This window comes from Bemisia tabaci, chromosome 1, assembly GCF_918797505.1.
Source record: "Bemisia tabaci chromosome 1, PGI_BMITA_v3".
NCBI classification, from domain to species: Eukaryota; Metazoa; Arthropoda; class Insecta; order Hemiptera; family Aleyrodidae; genus Bemisia; species Bemisia tabaci.
In genome coordinates this window covers 3,469,512-3,489,092 of record NC_092793.1, presented here as the reverse complement: position 1 = coordinate 3,489,092, position 19,581 = coordinate 3,469,512, and the positions used below count along the sequence as shown (strand labels likewise).

The following is a 19,581-nucleotide window of genomic DNA, read 5'->3' as shown; positions in this document are numbered from 1 at the left end:
AGCTATAATATATCGATGGATGCGGAATCGAACGAACTATCGATTAGACAACTTTTTATTCAAATTTGAAGATAGCTTTTTTGGGTATTTGCGGATATGTAACATTTGTCGAATTTAAAAATCAGAAATTTGGCAATAATGCATGTTAAAATTAATGCGACATTAAAAACATGGTCATTTCCTAAAAGTGCGTAATTTTTAGAGAATTTTCGTAAAAACCGCAACTTCATAGCTCAATTTTGATGCCACTTACGGAATTTGCCTGTTTTCAACTTGGCAACGCTGTAGCGCGCGGGAAAAATTTCGGGTGAACTTGCCAATGCCGGAAAAAGGCGTGTCTTGTGATAGGGAACAACATATCCAACTCCGGGCAAAATCCAAGCGTAGGGTAAAATCGCCGATTTTGAATAACCCTCTTTTTGCACATTATATAATTAATTTAATGTATATCAGCCCTGTTAAAAATTGGCGATAGGAGCTGCGTTTCAAATACCATAGGAGTTCTTATAGCCGACTGAAGAGGGCGATAGAAAATCATATAGCTGGCTGTAGAAAGTGGAAAAAATCATACGGCCGGGCTACACGAAGCGATAAAAAATTATACTGCCAGGCTATAGTTCCTATCGCCGGGCTTTACACTTTATCGCCTGGCTGTTGCTTTTTCGCCCTCGGCTATAAAAGGCTATAAGAAATTGTGTAGAAATTCCTGTGCTTTGTAAATCCTTAAGTTTGTACGGAATCACCTTAATATTTACAAAACGCACATTATATTTTCCTTTACTACATATTTTTTTTCATCAATTAAAATGAGAATAACCCATCCATACAGAGTGTGCAAACATTTCAAAGTCACGAGTTGAGAAACGCTGACTCCGCGAGATTAAATATTAGAGCCTAACTCAAAGCGGAGCGGCGGCGCACTGGCGCCTACAAACCTAACAGGGATACTTCACGCATTGCGCAATGCGTGAAGTATCCCCGTTAGGTTTGTAGGCGCCAATGCGCGTTCAGCGCTGGCTGCCCGCCCGCCGCACAGCAACTATTTCACACCAGAGGTATTGCATAGTATCATACGAAATTGAAGGCGCTCCAACATATTGGGAATGGCAGGCATCCTTCAAAAGTACGGAGCTTTCCTCGCAAATTAAATCAAGATACTGCGGCCCAAAAAGAGAGCGGTAGTCCAATAACTCACTAAGTCCTAGCATCCGTTATTAGTAACGTTTAGCATACGCTTTATCGCCAGGCTATTGCTTAATCGCCATCGGCTATAAAAGGCTATAAGAAATTGTCTTGCCGGCTATAGAAGCTATTGGAAATCGTACAGCCGGCTGTAGGTCTATGGTATTTTGGAACACAGATTCTACTGCCAATTTTTACCAGGGAGACTGTATACTCTCACGTGCTTGAGGTTCCATCAGTTATTACGCTCAGGTTTTTTTCCTCTTTTTCAAGAAATAAAGTAATGCGGAAACAGTCAAGTGTAAAATGGGATTTAAACTTTATTTTATAAATCTAACAATACTTTTAAAGGCATTTTGAGGATAAGCATAAACAGTTGGAATCCGCTATGCTGTACGTCTAATCTGTGGGCTTGTCATTTTCAGGGGCGACAAGGTGACAAAGGCCAAAAAGGTGATGGCGGGAATCCTGGTTTTGATGTTTACTCTGCAGTCAAGGTAACTCAACCCATTTTCACTCGGAGATTAGTTTTTCACAGCATTGCTCTCTTTCATTAATACATTTCGTCGCTTCCCTCACGAAAGAACGTAACTCCAGTTCAATGTTGCCAAATTTCCCCTCGCAAATCGCATATGAACCAGGAGAATCGTGGGCATTTCTAACTAAAAATGTCACAGACTTTTCCTCAGATTTCATACAAAAATCAGACACATCTTGGATAAAAATTGCACAGGTACATTTTTGTAAAATAAATTCATTGTTTTGGTCTATTTGGCAACCGTGGGATGGAGTTACATTCCTTCGTATGGGAAACGAATATTTGTCCATTACAGGGATCAGCAGCTATCAGCCGCTTCCTCCGGTTTTTAATCATCTTATTGCAGAATACGCATTTGAACATGTTGTTCATCGATAAGAAAATATTCATTAAGAATCATTTTCATCTCTTTACGAATAATGCAATTTTTCCGATCAGTATCATCAAGCGAATTGAATATTTTAAATTGAATCGGGAATTGCTAAAGCGAACTTTACCCAGTGTTAATTTTTTTTGAAAGGTCAATTGTTTAGCAATGAGACAAATCGAATCGAATTGAAGTTTGACCAAAAAGTTAAGTGATATATTTTTTAAACAAATCAAACTATCTTCGAAACTTAGGAGGTAATTAGCTTTTTCTGGACCTACTACATTGACTCTTATATCGTAATATCGTTTGTATATCGACTTACTTTTTATGGTGAAAAGCAGCAAAATTAAACTTTGATGATCCGCAGGCTTGAAGTGGCCTTTGATACTATTATAGAGCGAGTATTACAACTTAATAATCCCTTCGATTTATGAGGTATTGTTGTTAATTTAGTCAATATTTTATCATCGGGGATTTAATTTAATTAAAAATTACTGCAAAAGGTAGAACATGTCGATGGTGAAACTACCAAACCACGTATATCTCGGTTTGCGGCGTTCCAGACTTCTTGTTCTACTCAATTTTTTAAATGGAGAACTACTCAACGTCCACTCTTAAAAACCTCCGTGATTTTCCTCCTCTGTGCGAGGCAAATTTTGAAAAAAATTTTAAGGCGTGATGTTGACTATTTCTCCTTTAAAAAAATAAAGCAGGAGTGGAAATTTTTAAACACCGCAAACGAGATACGTGGTTTAGGAATTTCACCGTCGATGTATAATTTCATACATATATTTGTCTAGAGAAGTGGTTTAGCTAACGTGTTCCCTTGTCAGTTCCGAACATCTGAAATGAATCATCTAGCTCTTCTTATATTACCATTTTTTTTACCTTGAAATTTTTGCTTATGCCCGCGGCCAATCAGGGAGGTTTGAAAAGGTCTGTGACTACTCTTCGCGGCGGAACTTTGGGATATGCCGAAATTGTAGCCGTAAAGGTGAGAACAAGGAAGAAAAAAATACTAGAGTGTTGTCCCTTTGTCCTGTCGTAATCGTTGTTGTTAGTCTTAAGTAGTTTGTCACAGCATGACATATTGCGTGATTTGTATTTTAATTTCCTTTCAATTTTATCACAACTGTGGTAATTAAATTGAAGTACAAGTATTATCGGATAATCGTTTCCATGGCACAGTTCTGTTTATTTACATGAGACCGTTTTTAAAAAAAATCGGTATTTTCCTTTATTGATTTGATTCTACGCAACTTTTTGTTAGTTCTATATGTATTGTATGCTCCTCTGTTTACTTTACGAGCAAGAACATGTGAGTGTGAGTATTTTAGCCCGTTAAATATCCTCTCTTAAATTAAGTTTCGAGTAATAAGTTAAAAATTATGGCAGAATACTTGATGTCCAAATCAAAACGCGGATACTCTACGAATCGATGCTTTTATGTCAAAATATCAATGGCGTGGTTTGCTTTGCGATGCATCTATTAATCTGCCATTTGAATCTATGGAAAGGATCGATAGACATGGTATTCGCAACGAACACCCTAATAATCAATTCTTTACCATAGCTTCAAACGAGGGAAATATCGATAGTCGATCATCCACGCTTCGCCACTGCAAAATATGACTATTTCGCTCCCTAATGTTGCCCTGGATCTCTCTGTAATCCCGTAAGGAAGGTTAGAAGTTTAAAGGTAAATCTTGAAACTTAAGGTTTTGTACAAATGGAAAAAGGCTATTTTTTCAAATTTTAAGGAACCCTCATCTTTCACGTAAAATGTCGCTCAGATCTCCGTCAGAAACATTCGACAAGAGCGGAAATTTGGCGATGCCTGATGTGGTTAGGTTGATTCTGGTTTAATCCGTCTATTTTGTTTTATCAGGTTCGGGCGCCCAGCACCCCGGGGCCCTTTCCGGCGGTACACCCCACCCCCACCCCTCGCGTGACACCCCTTCGGTTCTCGCCCCTCGCCCCCACAAAGACGCACTTGAAAAGTCGCCTCCAGCCGTGGCGTCGCCATGCTTCACGTCACGTCGTTTCTCCGTGCGACCATCAATATGCTAATAGTGATGTTTTTCCACCCTGGCCTGGGCCGCTCTCCCGTGCTACGGAAGAGTGCCGTATGAACATTCGAGAGTTGCCAAATTTCCTTCGATAAAATGTTTATTTTTGAGGGAAGCCATGAATATTTTTCCTTGAAATTTTCAGGAACGTAAGGTGAAATTGAGAACGAAATTATCGAAAAAATTGGAGGAAAAATCTTTACAAATTTTCCCGAAAATTGGTGATTTACTGAAGATAATTTGGCAACGCCTGAAGGCTCATACGGCGTTTTTCCTTAGCTCGGCAGCGCTAGGGTCACCGGTCTCGGGTGCCTGCGGCTACGCTTTGCTCAGTTTTGCGAATATCACTCATGATCCAAGACTCAGGGGTTGACACCCCCCTCCCCCAGCCCTCGCCTCTACCCTACGCGACGATGGCGCCGCGCCGCACTTGAAAGAAACAGGATCGAGATACCCTCGATTAGAGTCCCTTTAAAGAGGAGTTAAGACAAGATGCTTTCGATGAATCGGGAAAATGATTGCAGCATGGTAATAACCGGTCAAAAGTTGAAAACAACCCCATGCCCCTCTCGTGCAAAGTCGCCGCCATTTTTGGGTCTCTATGAGGCGGAGTATCCATACGCACGTAATAAAGACAATCGTTGGTTCCCTGAATTAGTTTGTTATTACTGAAGGAAAATCTGTGGATGTCGTGGATCCTCGATTTGTCCACGATGGATCATCTCGATGAAAGGCTCAAATGACGTTTACAGGGTTTCTGGCCATCTGGAAATCCGGGAAAGTCAGGGAATTGAGATGTTGCATGTGTGTGGAATTTGCATTTTGACTGTTCTTTCTTATATAAAAGTTTGCGATAAACATGATGGTGCCACTGGTTTTTTCTGAAATCAACTCCCAAGCTCAAAAAACGCTCTCAAAGTTGAGGCTGTAATGGAGGGAATATCCCATACGCTATCCTGAGAGTCCACCTCTGGATCAAGACGAACTCTCCACGCAAAGATAGGGAGCAAATACATTGACAGGGCTGCCACTTTATTTGAGGACTCCAAAACTGAAAACACGGCATCCCTGCTAATGTATTTGCTCCCTATCTTTGCATGGAGAGTTCGTCTTGATGTAGAGGTGGACTCTCAGGATAGCGTGGGATATTCCCTCCATTATAGTTTCAACTTTGAGAGCTTTTTTTGAACTTGGGGATTGATTTTAGGGAAAACCAGTGGCACCATCGTGTTTCTCGCGAACTTTTACATATGTATGAGGCGATCGTCAAATCGCGAATTCCTCACACATGCAACATCTCCATTTGCCGAGGTGCGTTTAGCAGAAGTGAGTGTAATATACAGGGGAAAAAATCAAAGTGTGGAAGTTTCATTCAAATGCCGGAGAAAGTCAGGGAATCCGAAAATTTCGGAGTCAGGGAAAAGCAAAAATAGTCAGGGAATGTGAAAATGAAGAAATTATGGCAACCCTGCAAGTTCAGAAATTCATGCATAAGGCACAAACTCTAGATAGCAAACATTATTCTAATAGCCAATCACAAGGTTTCATCCAGACCTATTATTTTCCGAGGAATTCCTTTTTCGGACTAGGAGCGGATCCAGAACTTGCCAACATCGGATTTCCTCCATTTAAAGCTAATAATCGATTCTGGTCGGAGAACCAGGTCCCTCCAAGAATCGATACATTTTCATGGATTTAAATGGAGAGAAAACGATGTTGCCAATTTGCTGGATCCGCCAGTGTTTCAGACTGACATGTTCTTGCTCGAAGTTCGTCTCTGTTGTGACTTGTGCATAGCCGTTTGTTGGTTTTTTTTTTCTTTTCTTTTTTAACGGATTTATTCATTCCTTTTTCCCGTAACTTTGTTTTTTTTATGTTTCCTCCCTCTCGTAATTTGGTGCAGTAAGACGCTATAATCTATTAAGATCATTCCTTCCACTTCACACATTACCTACAATATCACTAACTTATATATCTATTTACATTTTAAACAAAAACAAAACAAACTCCCTACATTAACCACTCAAAAAAATTAGTTATAAATTTATAACTACGCTATCATTCTTCTAATATTATAATTCTCTTATATTAATTACCATCCCCACACCACTCTCCAACAATACTAATAAAACATATAAAAATCAAAAAATAAACAAAAAATCAAAAATATTTCCATCATTCAAAAAAAAATTTAATAATTCATCAAAAATTTTACCCTCTCCTTACACCCAAATATCTCTCACTACCATAACCCCCCACCACCACCCCCACAACCACAACAACAAACCAAACAACCAAAACACACCCCACAAACACCACCACCCCAAAAACACCAAAACCCACACAACACCAACAACAACAAACACAAACAACCACAAACAACCAACACCCCCAACACACCCCCCCAACCACCAAAACCCAACACAACAACCACCAAACACCCACCCAACCCACCCCCCACCCACCAAAAAAACACCCACCCCCCCCCCCCCCCCCCCACAAAACACCAACAAACAAACCAAACACCCCCAAAACACCCCACACCACCCCCCCCCCCCCCCCCCCCCCCCCCAAAACCAAAAAAAAAAACCCCCAAAACACACCCAACACAACCCCAAAAACCAACCCACCAAAAAACAAAAAAAAAAAACCCCCCAAAAAATAAAAAAAAAAAAAAAAAAAACCACAAACCACCCCCCCCCCCCCACCAACCCCAAAACCCCCCAAAAAAAACACCACCCCACAAAAAAAAACCCAAAAAAAAAAACACCCCCCCCCCCCCCCCCCCCCCCCCCCCCCCCCCCCCCCACAAAAAAAAAAACAAAAAACCCCCCCCCCCCCCCCCCCCCCCCCCCCCCCCCCCCCCCCCAACACCTTTAAAAAAAAAAAAAAAAAAAAAAAAACACAAAAAAAAAAAAAACAAAAACAAAAAAAAAACCCCCCCCCCCCCCCCCCCCCCACACACACACAAACCAAAATAAAAAACCCATAATTAATCTTAAATAAAAAAAAAAAAAAAAAAATTATTTTCCCTTTTTCTTGCGTCTTTAATTGTTTTTATTTTCTTTTACTTATTTTTTATTATTTTTTTTTTTTTTTTTTTTGTTTTTGTTTTGTATATTACTTTTTTTTTTTAGTTTTTTCTTTTTTTTTTTTTTAATATTTCTGGTTTTTTTTCTTTTTTTTTGTTGTCTTTATTATTTTTTTTTTTTTTTTTATTATTATTTGTTTACCATTTCCGTAATGATCTTTATTTTTTTCTCTACAAAATCATTTACTCCGTGGCGTTTAGCATGCTTTCCTGTTAAGAAAGAGCACAGTGTCAATGAAGAATTCTCTTCAGGTCTTCTCTTAAGGTCTATTTTCTCTTTCAGAGAAAATAGACCTTAACCTGGACCGAATGGCATATGATGTCTTATATACTGTTGCCATGCTCATCCTTACCCACTTTTCTCGCGTTTTAACAATGTTGGTCAAAATTTTGGCATGATATTGATCCTTTAAACGCGCAGGAAAAGAATTAAAAATCAAAAAACTTACTGTAAAAGCCATGTTTTTCCGCCTTACACTCTTGGTTGGCAGAGTAGCATTGCACGTTCAACTAAACATGCAATGCAATCTTAGTCACGAACATGTATAAGCAAGCTTTGCCCGGGAAAAAAAAAAAAAAAAAAAAAATTAATTGAAATGTAGTTTACTAGGGCATTACCGTCTTGGTATTCAAGTAGATCATCTAGAGATTACGTATTCGTTCACAGGGCCGGATTAAGGGGGTGGCCACATGGGCCGCGGTCCATGGCGGCAAATCAAGGGGGCGGCAAATTTTGCAATTTTTTTTAAAAAAAATCGAATTTAAAAAAAAAAATACAAACGAGAAAAGGCGACGAAATCTCTCATTTCCTGAGAGTATAGTAATTTCTAATTTTGTTGTCTTTTAGTGATAAAAGAGACAGCACCTGTCACTAATCGAGTTAAGAGAGAAACCAAACACGCAATTTGGCCTGGAACGGCGCGACTTAGAGAGAAATGATGACGAGGACTTGAGATGAAAAGGAGAAGCCCTCCTCGCTCGGCGCGGCGGTCGGCATGTAACACATATTAGCGCCTACAAGACTGCATGAATACTTCACACCTTGCAGCAAACACAGTGCGGTCACTGCGGTCAGCGTGAAACGGATAGTGCCTACAAGAATGCATGAATACTTCACGCATTGCGCCAAAGACAGTGCGGTCAGCGTGAAACGCTTAGCGCCTACAAGACTGCGTGAATACTTCACGCATTGCGTCAAACACAGTGCAGTCTGCGCGGCGGCGCGGCAGCGGAAGTTAAAATCATTTAACTACATCTATGTTTGTTCTTTCACAATTTGTTCGTTCATTTCTTATGAATGGAAGGCCTTGTCCACACACAGAGATAGGTTTACGGAACTTAACTTTTGCGCAAAGTTCCGTGAACACTTGCTAGTAGTGTTAACAGGACTTTCCCAAAAAATATGTCCAACACGAGTAAACGATTCTTATGCACCCCTCCTCCGCTGGCACGCTTACTTGATGGTTTTTATTGGTATTTCAAAACGAATGAGAAGGGGGCGGCAAAATACAGGCGGCCCATGGGCGGCAAGTAGGTAAATCCGGCCCTGTTCGTTCAAATACTTTCCATGATAGTTAAATCTTTGAAAGATTAATTAAAACTTGTAGTTCACATACATTATTCATTTCCGGTGTTTTAGACAATGATGAGAAAAGCCCGCAGTTTTAAATTCCGCGCTATCTTTTTTGCGGGAAAACAATGTAACTACTACCTACCTACCGCTCACAAAAACGCAAAAAAGCAATGCGGCACCTATTTCAAAAGTTAATCTGGAAAGTTGAAAAAACTATCTACTTTTATGATCTTTGTGAAAAATCTTAACATGAATCAAGACGCACCTAGTTTATCAATGATCATTTTTATTATGCTATGCTCTGCTCATTAAAATTAAAATTAAAATCGGTCACTTGCAGGAAAATTGTGGTAAGGATTAGCACACGTTGGTAGTGCTGTAAACTTTTTACGTTGTTGTCAGATTTATTGTTTCCTACCTTTGGGAGGTTAGAATTTTAATTTTGTTGATTTTGCCGTGGCCATGGTTTTTGCCCTTTGATTTGGCGTTTTCCGCGTTTTGAGCTTGATCGACAGGTCATTTGAATTCTAACGAATATTTCAGCTTAATTTTCCATGACATTGGGTACTTTTATTTGCCCCATAATTTTAAGTAAATACTAATGTTGGCCCATCTGTTAGTGAGAAGCTGTTCGAGTCTGTCAAGTCCCAGGTATTTTCCATTCACTTTTTTTTTACTTTTTTTTCTCGTCTTTTTATAAAAACAATATCCCTTCCCCCTTATTTTTCTGATCAGCGAAAGGTACCTGCCGGCAATACTTTAGTCATCGATCCCTCATACGCATAGATTCCTCGGATTGAAATTTGATCAACGTCTGTACCAACTTATTTCAATCATGATTATTAGTGATTATACACACATCATGCATTGTGGTGATAATTTGTGGCCATTAAATTACTGAAATGAAACAGAGGTAAACCATTTTATTTATAAATTGGATCTTCAGACAAAAACATGATCTTTAAAAGTTCAAGAGGGTCTTTTGATTTTTTTTTTACAAAAAAGGCACATGTCTCCAGCCAAATCAACCAAAAAAATGACAAAAGTTCACCACCCGTCTCGGATTTGTATGATTTTTTTTTTACTCGTTCTTTAGGCCAAAGTAAGAGGAAGTCCAAATTTTTAGCTCAAAATACCCAGTAGGTTTTGAGAAAAAAATTATCAAAGTTTTGATGATTTTTGAGAAAATGCATTTCTGGGATCACTAAAATGGCTGTGCCTGTCCTCCGAAAAATCTCTGTAAAAATTTGAGTTGTGAAGATATCTGGCTAAAAATTTGTACACAGGTCACTGAAAGTATGCATAATATGAGAAAAAATGTTTCGTGGACCCAAACCACGAGTGAGTTGAGCACCGGTCAAATATATATATTTTTTCAGCTTAATTTTTGCGGTAAAAACTAGGTTCACTAAAATGAGAGTAGCGAAAAAGGCGCAGGTTTTTTTTTAATTTTTTTTTTTTTTAAAATGATCCTTAAAGTGTTCTCTAAAAGACTGTAAAATAAAATTGATGGCTGTCTGGCGGTTTGTGGGTTTAAATGTCAATTTTCACTCGAAATTGCTTGAAAAAGCTGGAAAAATCCAACTTTTAGACTATTTTCCCTCTGAATGGATGGAAGGGTCGGTTAGACAGTAAAAATTTACTGAACCTCTTTCAAAGATCATGCAATATTACATCTTTTTTATGTGCTTCAACTATCTCAAGCCGTTTGTGAAGGCGCTTGCAATGGTATCTTGAATTTAGAAGACTTGAGTTGCGTTGTAATTCTCAAAATCAAAGTTTTTCTCTTTAACTCAGACCATGCTTTATTTGTCCTCAAAACGATTTAAATTTTTTTCCAATTTGGATGAAGTTGTTTATATAGACTACTCTAAGCAAGTATACTGAGAGTACTTATGGTTAAATTTCAAGGGTTTGCGAATCAGTTACCCATTTTTGGATCGTACGACTCTGTTGGTTCATCTAATATTTGAAATACCCACTAGTTAATGGGAAGGTGATGGTAACGAGGAGAGCAAATTTTGGATCTCCTTTAAGCAGAATTGAGAAATTTCACGAAATTTGATGAAGAGAAATTTCACAACACTTCATAGAACTTTTAAAACCTCCAAGAGCCGACACAAAAGTCTACGAAACGTCTAGAATTTTTATTTTTAAATATTGACAAATTATAGGAAAAGTGACATTTTTTATGTATTTTGACGCTTGAAATAACAATGAAATTTCATTTAACTCTATATGCAAAACAAAAATTTTAAAAGAAATTTTACAGTGAAATTATTTATATTTAAGTTTTAGGACAGTAATGTAATTCAATATTACAAGTCACTACTACTAAATTACAATAAATGGCATCCATTGACAAGTTTTAGCTTAAATTAATTGTGTGTAGTAAGTATAGGAAACGTATGATACGTGTTGGACTTATCATTTAGGTCTGTGGCATGTAATGCCTCCAGCCTTAGACATAAAATAAGTTAAGTAGTAATAGGTTTACAAGTGTAAAAAGAAAAAAGAGAAATGAAGTGTATGAAGGAGTATGAAGATTATTGAGTGATTCTGCTCGTGTAGTATCGTCGGCGACGGTGCCTAAGAATCCTTCTATGGGCTTTGGGAGATAATGAGTGAATAAGTTATATAAAATGGGGCCTAGCACGCTGCCTTGGGGAATGCCTGCCGTTATTGGGTGAAATTTAGAAAAAGAATTATTGAAGCAGACTCTAATTGCCTGTTATGGAGGTATGATTTTAGCAGCTGAAAATGATTTTCGGGCAGCAGGATCCGGATCTTGCAGTAATGATAGTAGGACATAATTTCTAGGACAGTATAAAAGCAGTTTCAATAGGTATGAGAGATCATAAAAGTATAAATGAGAGAGTAATAAAATCATGAGGACTGACAGCCTCAAAATTGACCCCAATAATTTGAAAAAAAGGAGCAGTAGCTTTGTTTTGCTGAGGTAGAAAAGATTCATGTTTTGGACCGGTAAAGGGTCTCAAAAGGTAATATAAGTAAGCAGAGATGCAAAAAGTATTTTCACTATAAAGTTTCTTTTAAAATTTTTGTTTTGCATATAGAGTTAAATGAAATTTCATTGTTATTTCAAGCGTCAAAATACATAAAAAATGTCACTTTTCCTATAATTTGTCAATATTTAAAAATAAAAATTCTAGACGTTTCGTAGACTTTTGTGTCGGCTCTTGGAGGTTTTAAAAGTTCTATGAAGTGTTGTGAAATTTCTCTTCATCAAATTTCGTGAAATTTCTCAATTCTGCTTAAAGGAGATCCAAAATTTGCTCTCCTCGTTACCATCACCTTCCCATTAACTAGTGGGTATTTCAAATATTAGATGAACCAACAGAGTCGTACGATCCAAAAATGGGTAACTGATTCGCAAACCCTTGAAATTTAACCATAAGTACTCTCAGTATACTTGCTTAGAGTAGTCTATATAAACAACTTCATCCAAATTGGAAAAAAATTTAAATCGTTTTGAGGACAAATAAAGCATGGTCTGAGTTAAAGAGAAAAACTTTGATTTTGAGAATTACAACGCAACTCAAGTCTTCTAAATTCAAGATACCATTGCAAGCGCCTTCACAAACGGCTTGAGATAGTTGAAGCACATAAAAAAGATGTAATATTGCATGATCTTTGAAAGAGGTTCAGTAAATTTTTACTGTCTAACCGACCCTTCCATCCATTCAGAGGGAAAATAGTCTAAAAGTTGGATTTTTCCAGCTTTTTCAAGCAATTTCGAGTGAAAATTGACATTTAAACCCACAAACCGCCAGACAGCCATCAATTTTATTTTACAGTCTTTTAGAGAACACTTTAAGGATCATTTTAAAAAAAAAAAAAATTAAAAAAAAACCTGCGCCTTTTTCGCTACTCTCATTTTAGTGAACCTAGTTTTTACCGCAAAAATTAAGCTGAAAAAATATATATATTTGACCGGTGCTCAACTCACTCGTGGTTTGGGTCCACGAAACATTTTTTCTCATATTATGCATACTTTCAGTGACCTGTGTACAAATTTTTAGCCAGATATCTTCACAACTCAAATTTTTACAGAGATTTTTCGGAGGACAGGCACAGCCATTTTAGTGATCCCAGAAATGCATTTTCTCAAAAATCATCAAAACTTTGATAATTTTTTTCTCAAAACCTACTGGGTATTTTGAGCTAAAAATTTGGACTTCCTCTTACTTTGGCCTAAAGAACGAGTAAAAAAAAAATCATACAAATCCGAGACGGGTGGTGAACTTTTGTCATTTTTTTGGTTGATTTGGCATGGAATGACCCACATGTCTCCACAGTATGTAAGACATGACTTATCTACCAAGCTAAGAGCATGAGAAAAGTGGCAGAGTTTATTCTTTGGAGTCAGCATCTTTCCAAAGTAAATTTTTACCTGTGGACCAAGTAGATAAGTAATGGAGGGAGGCTCAAATGATCTTAATTTATACGGAGGTAATCTTTTTGAACTGTCCACGACCTGTAATGGAATGCCATTAATCAGGTTGTGGACAGTATAGGTAGACCGCCAGAATCTCCGCAGTTGAGCGCAATCTGAATGCATCTTAAGTATTTCTGCATGCACAAGCATTTACAAGCGCACTAAACTCATGAAAGTCAGAATGCTTTTCATCTGAAGTTATTTCAAATTTTACTAACAGGTTTCTTCTTGTTTCTAGGGAGAACCTGGTGAACCAGGACCGCCTGGACCCGCAGGCCCTCAAGGACCATCGGGACTACCGGGACATGATGGACGGCCTGGATTGGTTGGAGAGCCGGGGCCTCCTGGTGAAAAAGGAAGCCCAGGAGACGCAGGCCCGATTGGACCCATGGGCCCTGCTGGTTTTGTGGGACCGAAGGTATGCATACAAACTTGAACTCTTATTCTGATTGTCAAAGATCCTAATAATACTGTCATGTCAGGGAAAAGAACAAAATGTGAAGTATAATGTCTCATTTTCTTTACTGGTTACATGTCGATGGCGTAAGTCCGCAATCACATATCTCGTTTGCGATGTCTGAAAATCTCCGCCTCTAAGTTATTTTTTTAAAGGCAACAAATTGACATCATTCCTTGAAGTTTATTCAGAATTTTCTTTGCCCAGAGAAGAAAAACCACGGCAGTTTTAACGAATAGCTGTAGAGTAGTTTTCCGTTTAAAAAATAAAGTTTGACAGAAAGTCTGCGACGTCGCAAACCGAGTTATGTGATTGCCGACTTACACCGTCGATGTTCTTTGTGAAGGAAGTCTGTGAACTTATTTCATAATAATTTAAATATAAATTATTTAAAATATGAAGTAAAATATGAGTCATGAAAGCAGCAAGGACATAGATGGTGGAACTACCAAACTATAAGATAGCGACTAAATTTTGCTCTGCAGAACTTTCTACTTGCAATCTGTTAAGGTTGTCAATCTCTGACAGTTAACAGGTGATCATTCTTGAGGATCGTAGTTTTAAGGTCTTTGGGGACCTCACCAAAAAAATTTACGATATCTTCATTGCCTGTTTCTTTTTCCATATTTTAGCATATAAACAGCATATTTTTAAGACCAGTTTTTTCTGCCTCAAATTCCACTCCTTTCTTTTTAACAGAATCCAACCGTTTGAATCTGAATCATTGTAACTACGATAAAGAAATCTTTCTGAGAGGATTTTTCCGAGGTTTTCCTATTTTTAGTCCATTCAAGCTCCTTTCATAACATTTACTGAAACCATTTTCAGGGTGACAAAGGAGATAAGGGAGACCGAGGTTTAACGACAACGCTGAATGGAGATCACAAATTCCCGACGGGCATTATTGAAGGTCCACCTGGTCCACCAGGGCCGCCAGGTAATATTCGTTTTTTGTTCATTTCGTCAGTGCGTTTCTTCACTTTATCAAAAGCATGTCGTTATTACTGTTTTACGTAGGTTCTCGTTGTCGGCAAGACTATCTAAAACTCTTTGCAAGCGCAAAAAGTTGATGATCTCAATATGTTTAAAAAAATCAACTGATTCCTCTTATTTTTTATTGAACTTTTTTTTTACGTTGGATCAATTTTTTTTTCATTGTAGTTTATTCTCCAATCATTTAATTTTTTATCTGTTCTTTTTAGAGTTTGTTGTATTCTTATTAATTTCATTTATAAAACTTTTAGCAGACCCAACTCAATTAGTGCATCCTAAAACCACTAAGCTAGTTAGTTAACTTTTAATTTTTGCAGTTGGGCATTTTAGGTTTACATCGTCCCTAAATGACCATCCTTTTCCTCCCAAATAGAGAAAAAATAATGAACAATTTATCTGTTGACATTTTGAAAAGTTTGATTCAAAACTGTCGATGCAACATTTGCAAATAGCCCTGATGGAAAAAGGTCAATTATACTCCTCCCAATATTTAAAGACTCAAATCGACTTGTGCCTTTGCTTTAGAACTTTTTAAAAAAATTGCTAATTGTCATCTGAATTTTTATCAGTTGTTCAAGCACTGATAGGTGATAGCGGGTATTTTAACAAATAGTGTTAAACTCTATACTTTCTTCCATAATACAGACCTGATGAAAAACAAACTTTTTGCCATCCAATTACTTTTGTGAGGTCACTGCTTATATTCTTATATATCTTGATTTGCCCTCTAACATTTTCACCTTACGCATAAATAACAGCACACATCTCTGGCTGTCTGATCTCAATTATTAAGGTAAATGTTTTCCAAAATGTTCACACATGCTTCTAACTAACTCCCTCTTTCACTGCCAGGCAATAGAGCTCTTGTGCCTGGATTTTTAATCATAAGGAGCGGCAGCTACCCTGTCGAGACTATGAGATCCAAGTCAGCTCGGAAAAATCGCTTGTTAATGTTTAGCGTAACAGGCTGGAACCGGCTCTATGCGTCCTGTTGAAGAAGTTGCATCATAACACCCCAATGAAAACTCTGTGAAATTTAAAACCCTTCATCCTCAAGACTGTATGGTTATTTTTGCTTTACGTTCATCCTTCACCCACAGTCAAGGAATAAATCGTCATAATTTTTTGACCCCTGGAACTCCTCAAAAGCTTTAGCCGGAACTTTGGTTTAAAGTATTTAGGTGGCAAATTGTTGGAGTATCTGTCCAAAATATGTGCGACCCTCAAGTATTTTTACACTGTGTCATCATCTATGCATTCCTTGTGTTCCATCATGTAGCAAGGAGCGAGGGGATAATTTCTCAGAGTATTTTCCCTCTCACATGCTTAAACCTTCCTAACCTGAAATTTCGCATACTGCTTTGTTTTTATAACCTCAAGCTCTCTGTCTTCGCCATCTTTCAGCAGGATGTGTAGCCTTATGATATAATCTTTCATTAACAATTGTGCCTAAAGGCTTTTCATCTAAGTTCATAAAGCACCCGTCAACTTTTCTGAATTCAACACGAAAAGTACATGTGGACGAACTGACAAGATCAGAAACCTATCCAGGTGCAAGAGCTCTATTACTAAACTTTTTTTTGTCCACTCTGCCAAACAATTCTGGCAAATTTTTGCAAAGTCTAGTTCACCAGAGGGCTTCAGGCCCCACCCTAATATGCCCAATGTTTCTAACATGCTCCATCAGTTTTTTTTAGGTCTTTTTACTCAAATTTTCTGGAATTTTTTTTCCCCCATTTTTTTTCTCCCCATTAGAATCTGTGTAAAATTAGTGCACGTTAATTGTTGATTCTTGAGAGCATGCTTAAAATCAATGTAATTGTGTCTAAGGCTTGGACGGTCTGCGGGGCGCAAAAGGTGATGTGGGTCCACCTGGTCCTCCTGGACCCTCTGGAGACAAAGGGCTCAGAGGCAAGCGCGGGAAACGGGTAAGCAACAATAGCAATGGTCATGACGAATAAGCATTGTGTTTGGCTCCTTTAATGAGACCTCTCCTAACTGGAGTGTACATAATGCAAGTTTTTACCAGTTTTTGACCTACTCCTAGTAGTGTCCCTAAGTATGTGGCTAAATGATTTTTGCATATTATTATTGATTACCTCTCGCAAGTGCTTGGTCATTGACATGCCTCAGAAAAGTTGATCTTTTTTTAATTTATGCTAAAAAAATTTCAGATCCAAAGATTCAAGTTTTCTTATTTTATTCCTGTATAAAGAGTCTTTTCAAGCTTTTCTGTTGTATGACAACAAAAGAATAATGAAAGTTCTAAATGTGTCTGTTTTCAAAAATAATCTTTAAATTATAATACTCTGCCTGAACATTTCTATCACGTATTTAATTTTTGTGTAATTGGGGCAAAAGCGTTTGAATGGTGCAGTGGCTTTAGGAATCTGGCGCTCTGTAGTTCTATCACTATAAATTAGCATCATCACGCTACAAAAATAAGGGTAATGATTTGATTGACTGCCCTTTTAAAGTGATTTTCCAAAGAATTCTATCAGGAGGTACCAAAATGAAAATTAATTAAATTACCTTTTTTGTCAGATGGCTAGTGATAGACGTTGAGTTAAACAAATTGGATCTACCCATCTTTTTTGCAATTTTTCATGGAAAAAAGGAAGATAAGCATTTTATTGCCCACGTAGCAGAAACTCTTGAATTATGGACTCTAAAAATTTCACTGTTTAGTATCAGACACAGGACGTCTAAAAAGAAAGCCATAAACTTTGTTCAATTTGTTGTATTGATTCGGTCCTATTTGTTCCCTTTGAAAAATAGAAAGCGTGCATTTAGTACCGGAGATATTCGAAAGGGAAGAAACAAAAATGCAGAGAGTGAATTTCAATAAAATTATGAGTAATGTTGGACAAAACTTTTATTTTCAGTGTTAACTTTAACAGATAAGTCGTAGAATGAGTGTAACTTAACAGGAGACCTTTGTGTTCTTGCGCCTAGAATTTTCTTATTCATCAGTGTTCTCCAAATATTTATTCAGATACCTATGTCTATTAGTGCAATGAAGAAAAATTTAACAAACAAGAGGGTTTAAAATAATCGTTAAACAAGGCTAAAAAGAAGAAGAGCACCAATTTAAAGAAAATGAATTAAAAAACGAGAACTTTAGTCATATGCCATTTTTGAGGTTCTGCCACCCTCTCTCCTCAGCGGTAGTACTGGGTCTGCTGTATTTTAATTTACACATATACATTTTCATTTACTTAATTTAGAAGGGTTGATTAATTTTTGTGATCAGCCGAAGATCCAAGAATATTGTGATCATATCCTTGCCTCCGCAAAGATAGGATTGTATAAAAGGCATACATATTTAAGAGGGGGAAAAATGAACAAAATACTGCCCTCTCCTTAATTCTCAGTTTTCTGAAATCTTCAACTGTGCAAAGCATTCGCTATCCCACAGCTTGAATTTTGTGTTGTAATGGAAAGTATGCTTTAGAATGTGCATCATACTAATTCAGACATTATGCATGATTTCATTTTATTTTATCATGGCACTTTCTTGCATGCTTTGCATGAATAAAACTCTACTTTTCTTGCATCTATATGTCTGTCAGCCTTAAGCCCTGTGGATCATTAAAGTGATCCAAAAGTCTGTACATTAATTTTAAAAATTATACACTAGTAGAATTAACCAGTTTTGCCTTGGCACAACCTACGCATAGTCTCCAACATGGAGCTTTAATGCTCAAAGGAAATGTTATTAGCGTCAAAGTATGATGGGCCTCTAAAAGTTCTTGAAGTGTATGGCGCCCTTGTGATTGCAAGCTCACCTCAGTAAGAAATCGTCAATCCAGAAGAAAATATTGTCTCAGATATTTGAACTTCTCTGTCTTTTTGACCCAGCAAAGGAGTACCTATTGATTGTCACAAATTAAATATTGAATTCTTCTCTCTTTTTTGCTGATTCTAGAAGAAAATCGCTCCTTCCCATTTATTCACATCCAGAGGATATTTTTATTTCATAGCCCTCGTTTAATTCACAGTCAATATTTTTCCAATTTTTTCTCTTCCTTCCTAAAACTTAAGGCGTTAGGAAAGTAATTTTTACTTTAAGTTTTAGTTTCTTTACAAGTGTTAGTTCACTCCTTTTGATGCTAATTTTACTCTTTATGTGGAAGTCTGTCCAAGGACAAATGGCTCCATGGAACAAAATGTAACTTTTGTTTAAGCTGCTTGCATATGAGAGACTCTCAATGAAATAGGTTTCAAACTGTAACTTTCAAGTTTCTGTTATTATTTTAAAATCAAAGAAGCAAAATCATTTAGAGTCCTTCCTTGTAAGGAAATCATAATTTATGCTGAAAATACCAATTGTATGAATAATTGATGTAGTTGATAATACATCCTGATCTTGTACGGAAGGAAGCTTGTTTCAGAAAGGCATTCTCTTCATAAAAAATATGAATCAATGCCCAATTCTCTCTGAAAGAATTTTTTTTAGTTTACCCGCATCCTTCTAATTGCTGATCAATTATTGAGAAAATCAATGTGATCTGAAAAGTCTGAAAATGTCCTCTACACGAAGTTTTAAAACCATCAGTTTATTTATTAGAGGTTCGAGGGACTATTCAAGAGTTACAATAATAGTATATTTCATTGAATTTCTTTGCATTACGAGGTCCTGTAAAGAAAGCCTGGCATTCTGCTCTGAATTTGTACTGGTCCAAATGAGAAGCTGTACAGGTGCTTCAAGTGTGTTCAAAAGTATAACTTGATTGTAATGTAAGTTATTGGCGTACAATTCTACAAAAATCAAACAATCACCAAATGTTCTATCCTTCCTCAAGAATCCTAAATTAGTGTATTTTTCATAACAATGTATGAGTTCATA

General features: G+C 37.3%; 1 protein-coding gene across 7 annotated transcripts in view; it reads left to right on the top strand.

The window, feature by feature from the left end:
* Positions 1-19,581, top strand: part of LOC109032196 (uncharacterized) — a 429,804-nt gene that overhangs the window by 378,413 nt on the left and 31,810 nt on the right. For all 7 annotated transcript variants that reach the window (XM_072302272.1, XM_072302175.1, XM_072302211.1 and 4 more), the window contains 4 exons: positions 1,608-1,679; positions 3,013-3,084; positions 13,521-13,700; positions 14,568-14,676. In XM_072302272.1, coding sequence (XP_072158373.1) covers positions 1,608-1,679; positions 3,013-3,084; positions 13,521-13,700; positions 14,568-14,676 — 433 coding nt within the window. The remainder of the gene's footprint in view (positions 1-1,607; positions 1,680-3,012; positions 3,085-13,520; positions 13,701-14,567; positions 14,677-19,581) is intronic.